At 46.6% G+C, this 19,160-nt stretch overlaps 5 protein-coding genes across 6 annotated transcripts in view; 1 reads left to right on the forward strand and 4 right to left on the reverse strand.

Moving 5' to 3' along the window:
- LOC126559071 (RNA-binding protein pno1) overlaps positions 1-19,160 on the reverse strand; it is a 454,598-nt gene that overhangs the window by 360,033 nt on the left and 75,405 nt on the right. The window lies entirely within an intron of this gene.
- The window catches only part of LOC126559532 (uncharacterized), a 205,016-nt gene that overhangs the window by 79,769 nt on the left and 106,087 nt on the right, over positions 1-19,160 (forward strand). The window lies entirely within an intron of this gene.
- The window catches only part of LOC126559107 (ras-related protein Rab-1A), a 156,361-nt gene that overhangs the window by 79,126 nt on the left and 58,075 nt on the right, over positions 1-19,160 (reverse strand). The gene's annotated exons all lie outside the window — the stretch shown is intronic.
- Positions 1-19,160, reverse strand: part of LOC126559236 (uncharacterized protein C14orf119) — a 261,691-nt gene that overhangs the window by 61,068 nt on the left and 181,463 nt on the right. The gene's annotated exons all lie outside the window — the stretch shown is intronic.
- The window catches only part of LOC126556735 (protein serrate), a 98,615-nt gene that overhangs the window by 44,843 nt on the left and 34,612 nt on the right, over positions 1-19,160 (reverse strand). Inside the window, exons 4-7 of the mRNA XM_050212204.1 lie at positions 6,353-6,407; positions 5,459-5,564; positions 5,213-5,361; positions 4,267-4,327 (exon numbers count right to left, since the gene is read on the reverse strand). Coding sequence (XP_050068161.1) covers positions 4,267-4,327; positions 5,213-5,361; positions 5,459-5,564; positions 6,353-6,407 — 371 coding nt within the window. The remainder of the gene's footprint in view (positions 1-4,266; positions 4,328-5,212; positions 5,362-5,458; positions 5,565-6,352; positions 6,408-19,160) is intronic.

Below are 19,160 nucleotides of genomic sequence, written 5' to 3' on the forward strand. Positions count from 1 at the left end.
GTCTTCGTCGGGGCCAGAAAGAGGTGGATCGAGAGAGAGCGAGAGACACACAAAATAAAGATCGACAGTACAGCGCCGAGTCGTCTTAATATTAATGAATGCAGCGCGGACGCTCATATCGCTACTGTCTTATCTTTAATGTATTTATTATTATGCTACCAGAAGCGGGGACGCGTTCGTGTTAGCGACTTTTATCGAGCTACTACTACCGCCGATCGTTGTTTAGTTCCCGTGCACTAACCTGTGGTCTTACGCCAGAAAAGTGGCAAGAAAAAGCCAACCCCGCTGCTGGCAGGATCGAACAATCGTACTGAGATCTCGCATGTGAGAAGAGCGACAGTGTCACGCGATGAGAGAAAGGATTCTGTCGCACGAACGCCGAACCATCGCACCGTATGGTTCGCGATCCTTTCGGCGTGAATAATTAAGCGTTCATTTCGCGCCGGCTCGTGGAAGATCTTTCGCGGATGTTTCGTGGAGCAAAAAACCGAAAGTAATTGCCATCACCACCAAGTGGGACACCTACGCCATTCAAGGGTTGTAAACGGGGAACATTATGAACATGATTAAACAACCGTTTGAAGTGTTTTTTTTACCGTGTCCTCCGAGGTAAATGGAGGGATGCAAGATGGAGAGCAGTGATGATTGTGCGGTTTCGTGGGTTCGTTGTGGCGAAAATAATCGCGATCGCACTGGAAGCTGGTTGGTCCCTTAGGTTTGGAAAAAGGTTTAAACGTTTCACACGAAACGGTACAGAAGGATCGCTGTGTATTTCTTCTGGAAATTGGTATGTAGCGAGTTCGGAATTAACCCGAACGCGAATGCTGTATGGCGTGTAGATCGCACTAGTTTTTGCTTTGTTTTAATGGTTTTGTATGATCACAAGCCTACAGCAGCACTCGTAAGGACCAGCCAAACGACAGAAGAGATCTAACATTCGCTATGAGAATACCCAACGCTGCGCAAAGCAATTCCAATGTAAGCTAGCGTCCTTTTTTGGTGATAGTTAGCAGGCGAAAATCAAGATATGTGTTCAATGGGTCGCTGCAAAGCTGCGATCGATCAGATTGCGGTTAGGGAGCACACAAGCAGCGAGAGGAAATTTCAGCCCACCGGTGACAGATTTATGGATCAGAAGAAAATTGATACCGTGGCGTGAGAAGCGGTGTGAAAGTTATCAAACCGCTCCGTCCGTTTGCTCCTAAGGACCTAAGTGACGTTTGATTTGATCACTAGCAAGTGTCGGCTGCTGAGGTTCAAAACGGTGTCGGTAGTTGAAGCTCTCACCCTCGCTTTGGATTCGATTATCGATCTAGCGTTTGACAGCTTCCGAGCCGCAAGAATTCGCACGCCATATTTCGACTAGCCCCAGGTACTCCGAATCGAGGGAGTTCCAATAGTGGACACACTTTTCCATAGCGGCATTCCCGTGCGTCGTTCCGAGCGAAGAACACGCGATTCTCGTACGTTTAAATGGTTGAAATTTCAATTCATTAAATTAATTAATTATGACGTAAAAGGTAACTAACATCGGACTCCCCACTCCCAGACCTACACGCGACTGACGCAGTGATGCGCAGTGCGGTACGTTATCGCAAGACCACCGGGTTGTAGTTAGAGTAGAAAACTGCTACCATCTACAACCCATCCAAGGCGCGATCTGGCGCGATAATTATGAAATGGGAATCTGGATCGGAGCCATCTGGAAATAATCTGCGCAAAATGGCTCTACTCTGCCGACGGTCGGACTCCCCACTATGGTGCTTAGTGATAGCGATCAGTGAAAAGCTTGTCGACAAGCTACCGCCTTCCTAGTGGGACAACCGCCAACTAGCAGGGAGCTGTGTATGTGTGTAGATCGAGTCCGGAAGAAGGTACCGGGTCGGGTCTTTTGTGTTGTCAGTTTTGTGCGCGATAATCACGTTGATGGTTGCCGGTAGGCTTTGCGTTCATTTGGCAATGAGCTGCGTTTACGCTGTGCGGTGATGGAGACAGACTAAATTAAGTCACCCGCTGTCTCCCCACCCTTACATCGCAGGCTGACAGCTTGCCGTCAATTAGGGACAGTCGGTGAGTACCGGACAGGAGCTTAATTGATTGCGGAAAGACTAAAGTGCACCTCGCCGATGGACTTTTATGAAACGCAACATGTGCGAATTCTACTGGCTGTGAAAATATGGTCAGTTTTAAGCGAAAATGATGTGCGAACTGTGTGGGAGAGCAAGGAAGCAAGAAAGGGATGGATGCAAAAGAATGTTTGAGCGAGATAAATTGCAACCATCGACACCCTCTCAATTGCATGCGGACGAAAATGGGTCCAAAAATGGTACGAACGCTTCCTTTTATTGCCAGGCGCTAAGGTGTAATAGTATAATTGCGCCGATTTTCCGGTGCTTTAACTGGGGGGAAGCTGATCGCTTAAACGGGTTGGTGGGAAGCTGCAGACACATCGCTTGGTGCGATGGTTTGTTCGGCATTCTTTCGGGGTAATAGCTGTAAACCGCATCTTCCCTCGCGCGCTACCGAAGAGCAGTGGATGCAATTTCATCGACAATTCTATTGTTTCATCGCTTCGGCAGGATAAATTAGTCAACAGGTCGACAAACGAACGTGCTGCCCCTGTTTTTCCCAGTGTTTATTTTACAAGTGCGTGCGTGTGTGTGTGTGAAAAAAGTGTCTGCTGTTGTAAAGCTTCTGCTACTACGTGCAGCGTGTTTTATTAGCCAACAACAAGCGAACCATCCTCCTAACCTAACTTCTCCCGGCTACGCTTCTCGAGCGCTACTTATTTAGCGCTTCATTCTTCTGCTGTATGCACCCCCTATTTGTATCGTGTAAAATATTTACTACAGCTATTCGATGTAATTTATGTGTTTCGGTACCGTCGCTACTCGCACTGCCAACCGAGCCACAGTCTTCCGCTTTTAGCCTTGGGCGACTGGAGTGTTGTTCGGGGATTGGGTTTTCACGGAATCACGGAATTTTCGTTCTGTTTGAACCTCTTTTACCTCGCGGATTGGACTCTTCCATCCAAATCCGGGATGGTACGATCGCGAAGCTCATTTGTTTTCCGTTTCGAAAATTTACAACCATTTCGAACTATCGATTCATGTGCTTTGTGCACGGCAGATCACAACCTTCGTTTCGCGCTCGTTCCACCGTACCTGGCTGCATGCCGTACCGGGATAATTTCGAAAGATCGAGGAGACATGTCCGGGGACACGATCAAAAGACCGGTACAGCGCCACACGAGACAGTAGCGGCACGGTAGTTGGGTATCCGTCGTGTTGTTGGATGTAGTATTTGTTTTTAAACTGTGCGAATTTAGATCGACAAAAAAATGTAAATATGCAAACCTATCGGTACAAAACGATTTTGCTCGATGCTTTTTAGATGCTAGTTTAAAGGCGTAAAGAAGAAGATGGCGGTAGAGAGAGAGAGAGAGAGCTAACAAATCGTTGCTCGATTGTAATAAAATAGAAGAAAGAGCTAATTAGAGGATAGGGTATTATTCGTACAACAAGCCGTTCCGCGTGTTCGTTTGAGAAAAACACATCCCCGTCGATCACCCCGGCTCGGCCCAGTGCCGCATTGGAAACAATTCAACAGTGCGATCACGACCGAGCTTTTTGTTTTCCCTTCCCGGGGTTTCGAGACTCGCTTCCAGCGTCTACCCCGAAGGAGCTACATAACTGACCGGCAAACCCTTTCGGTGCTGCGGATCCGCGAAATCTTCCACTAGGATTCAACGGCATTCATTGGCTACGGCTGTGCGAAAGATGCCGACACGATCGCTATTCCGGGTCTACTTTGTTCTACTTAGGATTGCACGTCGTTGCGATCGTGTCCCGATGGGTCGACGGTCTGGTATTGGTTATTTTTCGACCTGGACTACCCTGACCAACTCCGTATAGTATGGGAGTATGACGCGGTGATTGGTTCGGAGGTTTTTGGGTGGTTGGTTTGAATTGATGCACCCTCCTCTAGTGCATTTTTTTACGGTGTGGGAGTGGTGGCAAACTTTTGGAATCGAACGAGAAAACGGTACATGTTTGGCAAAGGATAAGCAACTGAAACATCGAAACAAGAATGCTTACAATGGAATTGTTTGGGATCTTTGGTCAGCTAGAAACAATCGGAGGCGCTTTTGAAGTTGATCGTGAGTTCGCTTGTTAGAATGCATTCTGATGTGATGACAAAGGATGGTAAAAGATGGACGAAAAATTGTACAAAGAAAAAAAAAAACATATCCAAATGGTTACTTACTCGCATTCGCCCGGCTGGTCACATTTACCATGTATTTGATCACATCCTGGCTTGCAGATTGCTGAAAGTGGCAGAAAATGTAAGAAACACGTAAGTGATTGTATTAACAGAAAACTCGGGCGAACATACATCAAAGTAAATGAAAACGTAACGAATAAAATCAGCGCCAGTGAAAGGAAAAACCTCAAACGTATCTGGTACGTGAAAATGACCGATTGGGCACTGAAGCGATAAGGGAGGAAAATGAAAGTAAAATAAATAAAAAACACAGACACACACACACAAGCAATATAAAAAAACGAGCACAAAGCGTTGCAGGTGAAAGACAATGCTCTAGCTACAAGAAAACATCAATGTTGAAACAAACAAACCCGCTTCATCGGTAAGCGATCGGATAAGATAGGGCAGTAATGAAGAAATAAAATTCCAAATGAAAACCAAAAAGCTTAAAGCCCCGAAATCGAATTTTCACCGTCGGTTCACGTTAAACTTTGGCAACGACTTGGCTTGGAGGTCGTTGGGAGTGTGTGTGTTTGTTTTATTTATTTATTTCGTAGCTCATTCCCGCGCTCAGTTTCCCTTCAGTTTCCATTAGTCTAATCGGGCGAACGTCCTCTTATCCAGCGTCGTAAGAAAAGTCTGCCGACGCACCAACAACGCCATCATCGTCTGGTGTCTTCAACGAAACGATCCGCAACCGATCGATTACATAAATTGACCTTTCACATTTTCGTTGTCCAGCTACCGCGTGTTTTACCGTGAGATTTAGACTTCTTGCACACCGAGCTCTCTAGGGCTGGGCGTTCGTTAACCGTTCCATGACTCAATCTTATGAAAATGATAACATCATACTCTGAATATGTGCTACCGAATCGCTGCTGCTGAGATTTTCTTCTAGCGCGAATGGTCTCAAGCCTCGTGAGTTATTTATAAACCAGTGCCTTACCTTTTTCGCAGTTTGCACCCTGCCAGCCGGGAAGACACACTTTATTGCCCTGCTTGCCGCAGGTATAATGCCCGAACTGGTCATTCCGTGGCCTACAGAACGTTGTACAGGTTGTGTTGTAGTAGTTGTCCGCGCACTGCACTCGTACACTGTAAATAAACAAAGTTGATACATTTTTTCATGCTCCGTGGTGACTTATGCTCTCCGCTGTGTATGTGTGGTAACATCTCTTAACGGGTTACTTACCGGTACGTTATTCGTGCGCTCTTTCCTATGTGGTCTAATGTATTCCAATCGTGCGACGGTAGAATAACGCCAGAAAATGATGTTTCATCAATAAGTCGCTCGGAAACTGCAAAAGTAAGCAAAAAAAAAAAAAAAAAACAAAGAGAAATGTTAAGGTTGCTCATGGAGGTCAAATAGAAAAATCAGCTTTATTTTTTAATTAGCACTACCGATGCTTTTGCTCTGTGCTCCACACAAGTCGCGCACCATTGCAGCAGCAAGGTAGGACGTTTTGCGCCCTTTTGCACCACGACATAAAGCGTCAGCAATCACACAGTCAATGTGAATCCAGTGGAGAGAACGTGATAGCGTATGTTTGGCACGATCCTTGCTAAACATGGAACGCTACAAATTGTTAAATTGTGTGATTTTTCTGTAGCGATCGTGTTTTGCTGGTGGTCGGTAGCAACCGGAGGGGTTGCAAAAAAATAGGAAGAAAAAAGCACTAAAACAACAAGCAAACAAAAGTGAAAGATCGTTATGCTAATTTTTAGTTAACGTCTGACGTAGTGCATGTGAGAGTTACAGTGCTACTGTAAGCCCTCGATCAAACTGTCCACTGTGCTACACCGGTAGCACACCAAAACGGGATGTGGTTAGGTCCATCACCTGAACCTAACAATTCACATGCATCGTAACAGGGGCACCAGTTGTGGTGTGTTGTTTCACACATGTTTGAAGTTCTGGTGTCTAGTTATCACCTTCATGCAATCTAGCGTTGTTTTAGCCAAGTGGAGCAACAATTAATTGTAGGAAAGTCTTGGTAGAATCCACAGTCGCACAGGTACGGTGGATGAGAGCCAAACGTATCGCGAATGGTTGTACACAACTGGGGTCTTTTTTTTGTATACTTACTTGAGGATGACTCGTTGTACATGTCTAAAGCTTGTAGGATAAGTGTGAACGATTTCTGAAAGTAAAAAGAAAAGGGGAAAAAAAGATAGAATGATTTACCATATCAAATATGTGCATGAGGCATCGCGTAGTGAGAGGCGTGAAATGTTTTTCGAACGGTTCACCAAATCGTTTTATAGCATTCCGGCTTTTACCAGGGGCTCGCTACCTGAGTGAAGTTTTGGCAGTTCTAAAAGCAATGGCACCGGAGCACTTGACCGAAGTAGACCGGACCGGAATGAGAATGTTTACGCACTTAATCGGGCGTTCTAGATGAGAACCGTTCGGCGAACGTGTACCGGGGGTTCCGAAAAGATCGTGAGAATTTTTACATTAATGAGATTGCCACACATAATTCTCACACTGCCACCGGGATGTGGACACCGAACAGGAATGTTTTCGGATGCCCCGGTTCTTTTTTTTTTCTTTGGAAGGGCGGTCCAACACTGCATTAGCATCATTAGAGCAGAAAAGAGACGAATGGAGACGGTTATGCTCTCGGTTTTGTTACCGTTTTTTCTTCGTTTTTGTTGTTATTTTATACTCCGGTTCCTCATTTGGTGATTTCACACTTTTCGACAATTGTTATTGTTACGACCAGTGGCCAGAGCACTGATCCTCTACCAGATCCTATGAATTACAAATCAGGAAAAGACGACTCCACAAGCGAACCAAATCGAGGGAATCGTTAATGGAGAACACGTTGAAGTGCTTCTGGAATTCTTGATCAGTGCTTTGGGTCCTGGGACACGAGTGGGGTCAGTGACTCGCTAGCGAACACCAGTCAACGGTGCGCCATCTTTTACCAAACTTTCCCTGAACGATCGTTTCTGAACCACGGCTTGACCCAGACTCGTGAGTATGGATAGCACGAGAGCCCAGTTCGAAGATCCTTGTTAGGTGATAGTGTGATCTCCCCCTCACGTGTCTTTTCCATGGGTAAGAAAGGGAGTGGACGGATGGAATGAGGGAAGGTGTCGAATTAATGTGATATTTAGAAAACATGAAACACATTCGCTGTCTTCCCCAATGTCCATACCAAACTTTCGATCGTATCGCATCGTACGATCGGTTCGACATCGATTGATCCGTCAAAAAGTGGGGTGTTAATTTAAGAGCGTGGCTCATAAAAAGGAAAGATCGAGTAGCTTTTTTGAGAAATTCAACAACAAATTGACAAACAAGCGTGATCGATAAAAATCTTTTCAACGTTTTGTAGCGGCGGTCTGTCATTTCTTGTCGACGTCGTACAAGCGTCGTACGTACAAAACGATCCGGCAAGCCTAATCCGAGATCGTGAAACATTGGGAAGGAGGCTGCGGTAATGGGACGTGGCAAGCGTGCGGAAACATATGCGAGATCATCATAAAGATTCATTCATAAACGTTACCGGCTAGTACCGGCATCGTGTGCGCGGGCCAATGGCCGTTCATCGTTCATTAGAAGTCGGAGCTCATCCAGCTCAGGGCTCCTCTGCAACGTGTGATGGGACCCAGCGGAGTGGTGTGAACTGTATGCGAACGAAAGGCCGTGATCGGGTGAGATCGTCGTTTCCGCTCGTTATAGCGCGTAGTATTCACACATCATAATTCAACTCGCCGGGCCTTACGCCATCGGTTGCGATGCGTTGAAGTCCCGCACTGTGGATCAAATCGTGACACCTTGGCTAATGTGTCACCGGCACAAGCTGGTCATAATCGCAAAACGGTACGCTCTGCGGTATGATGGTGGTGTAAAAAACAATACACTTAAATATGGTTGTCTACTTCATCAAACCACTCCTACCCACTACCAGCAGCATCACCGAACCTCGTTCACGGAGCTCCATTTATGTCCAAACAGTTGTCTCCACAGTGTCTCATCGCGTGATCTCTCACTTAATGCGTCCAAGAAACCGGAGCGTACCAAAGGGGGTGGGGTGGTGTGTGTGTGTGTGTGTGTGTAAACACAGTGACAGAACATCCGATTCGTCACCCATCCCTTCTTCGCAAGACGTCCACCAGGTGCCTCCTCTTTACCCACTCCATACCTCTTCCTGTTGCTTTTCCTTCACCTGCACGAGTGTGATCGGGGTTGCAGCGTAGGGCAAAGATGTCGGTAAACCGCAATTTACATATCTTGTTCCGAGCGATACTTCATTCATACCGAATCCCGAGTCTTGTTCGATCGCGATGCCACCGGCGGTGTGTGGCATGCGATACGGTCTCATACACAAAAATGTCCGGAAAATGTAATTTAATTTGAATATAATATCTGCCCTTCCACTCCCCAGGCTTCTCCACCAGGCACCACCGAAAACGGGTTCACCGCTTGAAGGGCACTCGTAAACGTTTCCTTCCACGATCGTTTGAGAGTGCGCAAGGTGATTGAAGACGAAGGCGGCTGTTGTGGATGGCGAGAGTTAGAATACCTTTCTTCGTTTCGTCGTTGCATCGTTACGTCTCGCGGCCCACGATAGCATCTAACCGAGACCGATCTGGGGCTCGCAAGGAGCTTTTATTATGATTGAATTAAAACGGTTGATAACAATAACAAAAGTATTCTATTCTTCCCTCTTGCTACATTCTTCGCCCGGCGCGTGTTCCCAGGGATTCTTTCGCCGGTCCCCTCCCTGTTTGGTGGGGGGGCAGGGGTGCTTGCGATCACTTGCTGCCCTGTCATCATCATCATCGTCGTCGTCTTCGTCATGAGTATCGTAGAAATGGAAGGTAGTCTAGATTAATTCATCCTCTCCGTCTACCTTCTTTGCTGCGCTCAGGCTGTGGAACATCGGAATGCCACAACGCGCGTATGCGCGAGGCTGTCCACCGTACAAACATTATGACACTCCCGGGTGCCGGCCCGAGCTTAACGAGAGTATTAATTTATGCTTCCGCGCACGCACGACCGCACAATTAGTGCGTGCGCGCCCTTGCGTCGTATGTTTAAGTTTTTTTTTTTCGTTTCTGTCGTTGTAATGGAACCTTCTATTTTGGTGGTTAATTTTTGGTAGTTGCTGCTTCCCTCCTGTGCCCATTTGGTTCAGTTTGCAGGAAAGGTAGCCCTTTTGCATTTCATGGCTCTAAAACGTACTGTTAAATAATTGGACTGTTATTGAAAGTAGAATCGAGCAGAAGCCGGATGCATTCTATGAAAAGGGAATTCTCATTAGGTGCACGGACAAGGTAAATAATTCTTCGTAGCAGGTGACGGAAGCACAATTTGTTTAGCATTTGCTCGGATGGTTGTCCCTTTCGTTTTATGGCGCTGAATCGTGTTTGGGTAAAGTAAACGTACCCTTTTTCACTTTCGTACAATCGCTGAAGCTTAAAAAATTTGGAAATATCGCCTATCAAACTAAACATTTTGTAACGATCTCAAAAACTGCCTGTATGTAGTCTCATATTCTTGTGTTTTAACTTACTACACATAGTGTTGTACACCGTTGGTAGCGTCTCGAGCCAACTTGATAGCATTTGCCGCTGAAATACATGACCTAGGGACCTCGACGCAACATTTTGCAGCCTCGTGACGCACAACGGGAAGCATCGAGTGCGATACAATCGTGCACCCGTCCCGGTAACGCCGGATGGACAGCTCATGTTTGACGTACGACGACGCAGCAAATGAACCCGCGCTCCCCGCTAAACGGGGAACGAGCGGAGGAATCTATGAGCGCGTTTACCTAACTCGAACGCTTTATCTCCCGCAGTGCGCGGATCTCGCATTTTATGCTGTGAAGTTAATTGGAAATCAAATGGCGTCCAAAGCATCCCGAATAGAAGCAGAAGAAAAAAACAGCTTGGATCGCAGGCGTTGGGTGGGTCGTAGAGTATGGAGCGCATATTCCGGCGCGGGACAAAGGCAAATGGAAAGGTAGTTTGGATAGGCGTATCGTAAAAATAAAAGCCCAACCCGGCCCCACCCGACCAAGCTCTAGGATGATGAGGTTCTGGTTTTCGTCATCATCATCATCAACATCATCGTCGTCGTCGTCGTTTTCCAAATCAACTGGCAGAAGAGATCCATCACCCGCAAAGGGTCCGAACTGGACTCGGCAGCTTGGCAGGGGGTAAACTGCCGCGGCAAACAAAGAACCAGTTTGTTTCCCGTACACTGTCTAGGCCGGGTTCAGCCTTCATCCTCCTCCCTGCATTCGATGAGACCACGATCGAGCATTAGAAAATCTCTTAATCAGCCCAGGACGCAAGCTCAAGGCGCAGGCCGCGTTCTATCAAGGCACGCGGTGGGTTGGTTTCGTGTGTTCGATTCCGAGCACCCCCCGTGATGGGTGTCGTTTATATGGTTTTGTTTTCCAATTTGGCGGTTTTATGCGTCGGCAAAGCAGGAGAAAGAGAGGCAATAAAAAATGGGAGTACAATCACGATCCCGAAACACACGTTCGGACACGTTCGCATCTATTGTGTGACTATAATTGAAGAAGTGTGGCCCCGCGAAGATCTGTAATCTTAATTGTTGGGTCGTACCGGCATGATCCGGATCTGGTTCGTATGGTTTGGGAGGAGAACCGAATACCATCCCAAACTGTCGAAAGACCGGATCTTGCGCGATTGTCCAGATCGGTGGTTTGGGAGCTGCACGCATTTATGGAAAATTAATTATCGCGAAACTATTTTTTGATCAACCATTTTTTGTTGGACATCACACTTCCTGAAGATCGTTTCCTAACAGGAACAGAGAGAACGTCTTAAATTTTTTGTCTACTGTGAAAAATATTGAAACACCAAAAATATCCACATTCAGCACACCGTGGGGTCTGCTGCTTCAACTCGTTCGAGCTTGAAGAGCTCTCGATCTTGCGCGCCTTAGAACTGGAATAATAAAATGCCGATCAAGCCGTACTCGCACTAATTTCTATCCAGACCACGCAGGACCTGAAGCTTTTTTGGAGCTGCAGTCCAACTACTTGTGCAGACTCACTCTCTCGCGCTGGGTCGGTTTGAAGCCCTCTTGTAGGTCTGAAGATTTTTGATTGCTGTTATTCACACTCCCCCTTGTTTGAAGGAGGTTCTTTCATCCAAACGCCTTTTCGCTCTCCTTCTCGACGTGCGTTCATGTTACGGTTCATGTTTATCTTAGGGCCGTTTTGTTTTCAAAGCGCCCTTTGAAGCTGTTTGGATTTCACTTTACGGTTGCTACGTGAGCCGATAGTCGAATGGTGGAATGAGATATTCCCGAATGTGCTACCCTTGTGAGACAGTTCCGTTCCGTAACCTGTGCCGCCCCACCCGTCTCAAGGTTTGATTTATTATTCCGATGAATGGAAACGCATTCATTATGGCGATTTGACTAGAGTTTTATGGGTTTGATGAGTCGCTAGGTTCGAAATTCCTGCTTGAAAAAATGAGTTCATAGATCCTGCAACCCACGTTTCGACAGTGGCATTATTATTCCACGCAAATATAACATATTCTTGGTGAAAAATAATAATACATGTCCCTAACTGCAGCCCGTATTAACGCGTACGTTTGGTCGAACCATAAGACATAACTTTGTAGACTTTATGTTCGAAAATGGAATGTCCTGTGGAATTGAAAATGTGTACACACGCGGCTACCTTTGTTGGCTGCTGCTGACGCGCTCCATAACTTGTCTTTTTCATGTTCGCACACTAGATTTGGTGCCGGGTTCAGCGGGCCTGTCAAATCGTACCGCAAAAATGGAACCATTTTCCTCGCCCTAATGACAACCATTCTTGGAGTTGGAACGAGATTCCGGAAGGAGGTCACCAGAATGCCATCGCTTGTCAACACATTTAGGGGCACAATATGCTTCGCCACAAATATGGACGTCTGTACTGCTCGTCTGCAGCCTCGGCTAACGGTTGTTGTCATCGGGCTGCGTACGTATGAAATGATTTATCTTTAATTGATATGTTCCGACAGGCTTTTTCGGAAGGAACGGACGGCGAAGATGATTCCTTTGCCAGACCAATCGAGCGCTATGATAGCGAGTGCACGAAACGGGGGCCGCATTGGTTTTGGAAGTGATAATTGAAGCCCGATCTGCGTTCAGCGTGATCCTTACGTGGATGCGTGAAATGTGCCAGCCGGTGTTTGATTGAACATGGTGTCGACGATTGGCGATAGTAAGTGTTAGTGGTCGAGAGTTAGTTTTGGTAGTGGCAAGACCAACTGCAGCCTATCGGCATCGATCGCGAAACAAGATGAACGTTTGATTGCCGTCGCAAAAAACCTGGACCCGTACCCGATAAAGGAAAGTTGAACATGGCTCCCGCTGCGTTCCACGCGAGCTTGCGTTTCCCACTCGAAACGTATTGCACGCGGCCGAGTTAATGAGTTAATTAGCTGGTGACCACTGTTGCAAAGTACTGTCGCGGTACCCGGTAAGTCACGATCCTGGGCAAAAGTTCGCGATTGGCGTATCGCGTGATTTTAGATCTCGTTTTGATCGAGCATCAAGAAGAAAGTGGGGAAAAAATATATTACTTCTCTTGCACCTAATGATAGAGCACATTAAGGAGAACCTTTAGGGAAAAAAACGACAGATCGCAAGGGTACTCAGGAGCATCGGATGGCAGCCTCAGGGAGCTGCTAATTAACCTTTTTTCACTCGACAACTGGTGTTGGTACATTATTCTTGTCACGATTCTCAACGAATTTCCGTCCCACCGAGCCAGGATTATAAAGCTCACGAAGACGGATAATCCGGACGTTTCTGGGCGAGCGGGCGCACACTGACGTTCGATCATTACGATCGGCAGCGTTTGGGTCTAAATCATAGACGCCGGCGTACACCCGCGGAGGAGAGCCTTGAGCTTCCGGGAGCAGGCACTAGACGCAGACAGAAGGCAATCCCTGAAGGCGAACCGAAACCCATCGTTCCGAAATGGACACGATTCTGTAAAGATCAGTGCAATTCCGAAGCGCCAAAGGGAGGTCCCATTAATGATCGGTTATTTATGAGCGACCACCGATGCGATCAATTCGAGTCCCCGCGTGTTCTGCTTTTGGACAGATGTTACCTTCTCGGGGATGAATGAAGAAATGGCGAAGGGAGACGAGTTGAGATAAATCTTCAATTTGATCGAAGGCCGAATTCTGTGGCTGTCGAGCAGCGTAAAGAGCATCGATTACGAAACGATAATGATGGGCGTCTTTTTGGAGGTTTCTTTTTTTTCTTCTACGCCTTCCAATGCCTTTCTAGGCTACGGTCGGCGTCTTGTTAGTGTGGTGGGAGGGTTAGTAAACAAGGGGTTTTCCTGTTTTCTCTTTCAACAACAACCATCCTTGCCCGACACAAAGAAAGAAGTAATTTGAGCAGGGAAAGTAAACCAAACCAGTCGCCCAGGCTGGTCGCTGGTAGCGCGAGATTTATCCAATAATTACGATTTCCTTATCTGAACCTTACCGTGCCCGAAAATGCCCCACGCTCTAGCCACGCTGCGGTGGGAAAATAGTTGCATTTCGTAACGAAATCTTGGTCGGTTGGAAATATAAAACAAACGTGCCAACAAGTAACCAGCAAACGGCAACAATCGGTCACCATTGTTGGCTGTGATTCTCGGTTCCAACAAGCGGGATGGAAGCGAACCGAACGAGGTGGAGCGAGAAAAGGGCCTTAGCGCAGGGCTGTGTTTGACACCCACCCACATCTGGTGGTGGGAATCGATGAAAGAAATACAAAAGGCATGCGGTTGGGTCCGTACAATCAAACAAAAATGAAATAGTACAAATAGGCGAATGTCAACAACATCCATCAGCAGTGACGCCGATACCACGCAATATCTTTTGTTTTGTGGTAAATGTCAATGCAAATCAATTTGGCGTCGGCGGACTCCGTTTTAATGTTTCACCGCTCGAAAGGCTTGATCGCACGGAATCTGCATCGATGTTTGGTACTGATTGTGTCGTATACTTTGTGCCAAAGGTTTGTAAAAGCAGACATCCGCGCGAACGAGTACGGGTGGTAATAAATAAAGAAAAGAATAAAAGCGCGCTTACACTATAAAGATTTGAAGCGAAAGAAGGAAGAATTATGTACGCCAACATTGCACCGACTGTGTCACCGAGGGAATATGAGTCCTGTGCCTTCTTCTACGTCTCTCTATCCCAGCACTGGTGGAAATGTGAGAATGGCTAGAATGCCGCAATAAAGATCGGGAATGACTTTTGGGTGGTTTTCACCAGCGCCTTTTTTTTCCTTCGTATATGCTCATCAACATATTTTGTTGCGGCTTTGGTTTCTCAAGTTGTGTGTGATTTCTTGCAAAATGTCCAAAAATAGAGATCTGTTTCGTTGCGTAGCTTTGAGCAACATAAACCAGAACACACATTGGTACATGGGCATGATTCGGCTGAGCAGCACGTTACCAGAACTTTAGCGTACGATGTGTGACCGAATCTTGAAAGAAGTCGCATAAAATTTATCCATAATTTGAGTCTCCCCAAAGTGAGGTTCTCTTCGAAACCCTCCATAATGGAGCTCGTTTTGGATTTTGGTGGTCCACCAAAGAAACGTACAGCCGGTTGACAAATGGGTCAGTTGTGTGTGTGTGTGTGTTTTTTTTTGTTTGGGTGGAGAATGCATCTTAATTAAATGTGTATTGTTGAAAGCCTCGAAATGGAGGACGGAAAAAACAGATCACCCGCAACCAGGCTAACCCAGGCCATTGAGATAGGATGGGAGCGTGAACATAAAACGAAGAATACAGAACCGTCGCCAGGAATTTGAACCAGCAGCGCGCTTTTTATCCATCATTATCGCTGTCCGTTATCGCGTTTCCCGAAGAAAGCCGATCGGACGTTTCCCGTGGAACGGGGCGAGATTTCAATCTGTGGATCTCGCCACCAAAAATCGTTCACCCAAACCACATCACAGTCTGGCGCAGTCGTTTACCTTTGCCTGCTCTCTGGTCTTGTGTCTCATTTTCTCTCGCTGGCTAAAGGGATTTTTTCTTTATTTCTTGTTCAAACCATTCCGGTCGTTTATCTTCTGCTCGTAGGCACCTTATTGATTTATGTAAATTATCGCGATCGCCAAAAATCGGACACATGACAGTGGCGGCTCTGCTAGCGTCTCTCGGCCAAGGTGCGGTCATTTCAGTCCCGGAAAGGCTAGCGAAACCAGCCACCGAAGGACGCGAATTCGCAAAGAACCATTTTAATTAACGCGAAACGTTCTCTCGGAGGAGCTAATCTCACCGACAGTTTTGCGTCTTGCGGGTGATGGTAAGATTTTAAAGTTGCCCTCGGATCGTTTATTAAACGGCCCTCTGTGGAACCTGATCGTGATGGAGGGCTCACCGGTAAGTTTTGGTGATCGTAGCTGATCTTTCGCTTCGAACATGAGAACCAACCGAGAATGTGGAAGACTTTGAGCGGTCCCTTTTCCATTAGAGTTCCAGTGGGTATGTGGCATTGAGTGTATTTTTAAAGAATTAAACACTCGACAAACAGAATCACAAGACACAGGGTTAATAATTTCTGCACATATACGCATTCCATTAGGCCGGATCATGATGCTGTCGTTCTGGGGCACATTTTGCACCACCAAACTGATTGAGGCCGGGGTGTGCATAAATAGCACGGGAGCTCGGAATGAGAATCCGAACGCGAACCCGAAACTAGTTTTCTCGCGCGTAACCGCTCGCGCTCTAATCCTCCAATAATACCATTTAAATTCGTGATTAGAATACTATTATCCCAAATCAGACAGCCTTTTTGTGTTCGCATTTCGAATCGTTAATCGACGACGTTCTGGTTCTCGATGAATAATCCAGCGTCCGTTGATGAGCGTTCGTTCACGGTTGTGTGAAATTAGTGCTAGGGGGAGAAGAAAGGCGAAGAAAAACTAAGGCAGCCACCGAATAAAAGAACAGAACCGGAGCAGACAGGGGCAAGAAGTCCAGGCGCTTAGAACTACCGATATGGTGGCTGTGTTAGTCGAGCCGGAGCCTTGGCTGGTTTTCGGACAGAAGATTTGGTCGAAGAAGTAAGTGGCGATCGGCGGGTAGGGAGGAGAAAACACCACAGTACTGGGAAGGGGTAGCCAGAAAGCCAGCAAATTGGTGTATAATTTGATTTCTTTCACTCGGTCCTTCAATGACTGGCGAGAGCTACTTCCTGCCGTTGGGCGACGTCTGGTGCAGATGATTTTTTCATCCTTCTGCTTACGAGCTAGAACCGGCGCAAAAAGCGTCTCCGAATCCGAAAGGAACGGGGTATAATGTGTTCGCATTATTCCTTGAAATTTGATTAATTCCCAATGCGTGTGTGAAATCGTTAATATGACACGATGGTTGCGGAGAGCAGTGGTCTGATTTTGTGGACTGTTTTTGTGGTTCAATGTTGCTCGAATCTCCTGCCAGAACGGAACAGTTATGCTGAACATAGAAATGGTTCAATTAGAAGCTAAACAGTAACGGGATCAAGCCGGCGAACGTTCACGCAGCTTAAGGTTCTTGGAATATCGCAATTGGTACTCAACTGTGTATCTTTTTTCTTTCATAGCATGATGTTACTTTCTATCTTTAAATAACTTGCAAAACAAAATCCCGGACCTCTTTCAATTTGCATCGCTTTCGATGCAGCACGAACCGGTTGCAGAGTCTGCTTTTTATGCTTCATTTTACCATATATGTTTCATAGGTTTGGGAATCAATAAATTGCGCTTCTAAACGATAATTAGCCGAGAAATTTGTTCCTGTGCCAATAATGAACCAAAAAGTGAGTGGTGAACAACACACAAAAAAAAAATGCAGCAAAAGAAGAAGAAGCTGTGAGCGTTGCAAGATCCCATCACGATCATCGCCGCATCTTGAAAATCTCCAATATTAACTGACAGCACCAAAAAGAGCACATTCAGGGGTTTTGTTTCGTTTTTTTTCTTCATTTTTTTTACATTCCGTACTCCACCTTTGAGGTGTAACCTGCTTTCATGCACATCCGCCCGCGCTGTGCGTTTCCTACTTCCGTAAGGGAAATAGAGGGAAAAAGCAGGAAAAGCGTTTTACTTCGCACCGCAACCACATTTAGTTCACAAGCAATGGTCATTTTCCCTCGGGTTTCCTACCATGCCGGATCAAATCCGGCGCATAATGTATGCGGTGGTAATTGCCACTAGAAGCAGCGTTGCCACTAACTGCATCTAAAACGCAGCATAATGTAAGCCCCTTTCGCACCAGTGTGTGCCATACCGTTCTTCGTATGGCGGAGCGATTTCACATCAGAAGCAGGCAAATAAAGTACCGGGCGAAGTAGTAGTGACCTGTGAGGATGTCGTGAGGGGAAGATCCACGATGGATGGTGATGGTGAAAATATTAAAACACCATTTGGATTGTACGGGCAAGGGTTCCGACGTGGTGGTTGGGAAATACCACGAACCTGACGACTGGCTGACGGTCGGGATGGACTTGCTGACTGGACTGGTTGGGCTTGCACAGTTGCCAGCTTCTTGCGCGTCGGAATGGAGTGATATTTATTTGAAAAATGATTGCTCTTTTGCGTGGCTCTCATCCCAAGAGTGGCACGGTTGCCGTATCAAATCGCTATCGCTGGATGCTGGTGTGATCGTGGAAGTGGACGGTAGTTTCCTACCAACGCTACCTGCTTGTGGTTTCATTCTGCACAAAATTAACCGTATTTACCGTGCAATTACAAGCGATTCACGACTTTCGCCTCGTTTGTTTGCGAACTTAGAGCGTACAGCGTCGTTGAGAACGACATCCGCAGAAAGCAGTATGATGTGATGCATCTCGTCCGTCTCTAGTGTGTCTGGAAAGTCGCGGAGAACGCGGACCGCATTTTCTCGACACATTCATTTGACTTCAAGTGGTTGCATGCAAACAGTCAGTATTTCATGCCAGATACACTACACACTTCCACACCAGTGTTTGGTGTAATGAGGTAAGAAACAAGCATGTACAAACTCATAAACACTTCGATGGTGAAGCAGCAGCTTGCTTCAGTTCAGCTTGGGTCGCACGGGAGTTCCATAAGAAACACGCGCCTGATTGAAAGGAAGCCTTTTCTTCGGTATGCCTCCATATCGACCGATCGGACGAAAAAAAAGAAAGAGGAACAGTAAGGCAGCGAAAAAAAGGCAACGCAAAACCGACCATCATCTTCATCCTGATCCAGTACGTATTAATTACCGTAACTTAATCGCTCGTCTGTGTGTATGATCCACCACCAATACCTGTTCCCGTGGTTCGTGCGCTCGTGACAGGCGGGAGCTTCATCAGGCACGACGCATAAAGAACAGTGTTGCGCTGCGTGCTGCGTTCTCGCTGATCCCAAGGCCAAAGGATACGCCTTGGGAGGAACATTTCCGGACCCGGGGTGACTTGGTGGACGATAGCTTCGGGTTCTGCTGGCAAGTCAGCGTATCGCCACTTGTTGTGAGCCGGAGAAGATCACGCGATGTCCAAGAGCCCGACGGCAAATTGCTGCAAAACCATTGCTTCTGGTCGAACCAGCGGCATATGGCACGACAAGGGCTGATGGGCCATGTATGCGTGTGAGTATGTATGTGTGAAGGTGTGCGGTACATCCTCCTCACTGAGGGTATGGGTGATATCATGAATACTTAATGATCCTTACGCGGGATCGTGAGAATAGCCAGCCGCTCCAAGACGGAAGAGAATAATTGGTTGTCTGATTTACTTTGAGCTCGGTTTTGCACCAGATGCATCTGCGCTTTTTTTTTTTTGTATTCGCTTTGTTTCGCGTGTGTAGGCAAGTGATGGTTTTGCGTAAGCGTCACAATACGAAAGATCAGAATTCGCCAAACCAATCTCTCCAGAAG

Source organism: Anopheles maculipalpis, chromosome 2RL (genome assembly GCF_943734695.1).
Source record: "Anopheles maculipalpis chromosome 2RL, idAnoMacuDA_375_x, whole genome shotgun sequence".
NCBI classification, from domain to species: domain Eukaryota; kingdom Metazoa; phylum Arthropoda; class Insecta; order Diptera; family Culicidae; genus Anopheles; species Anopheles maculipalpis.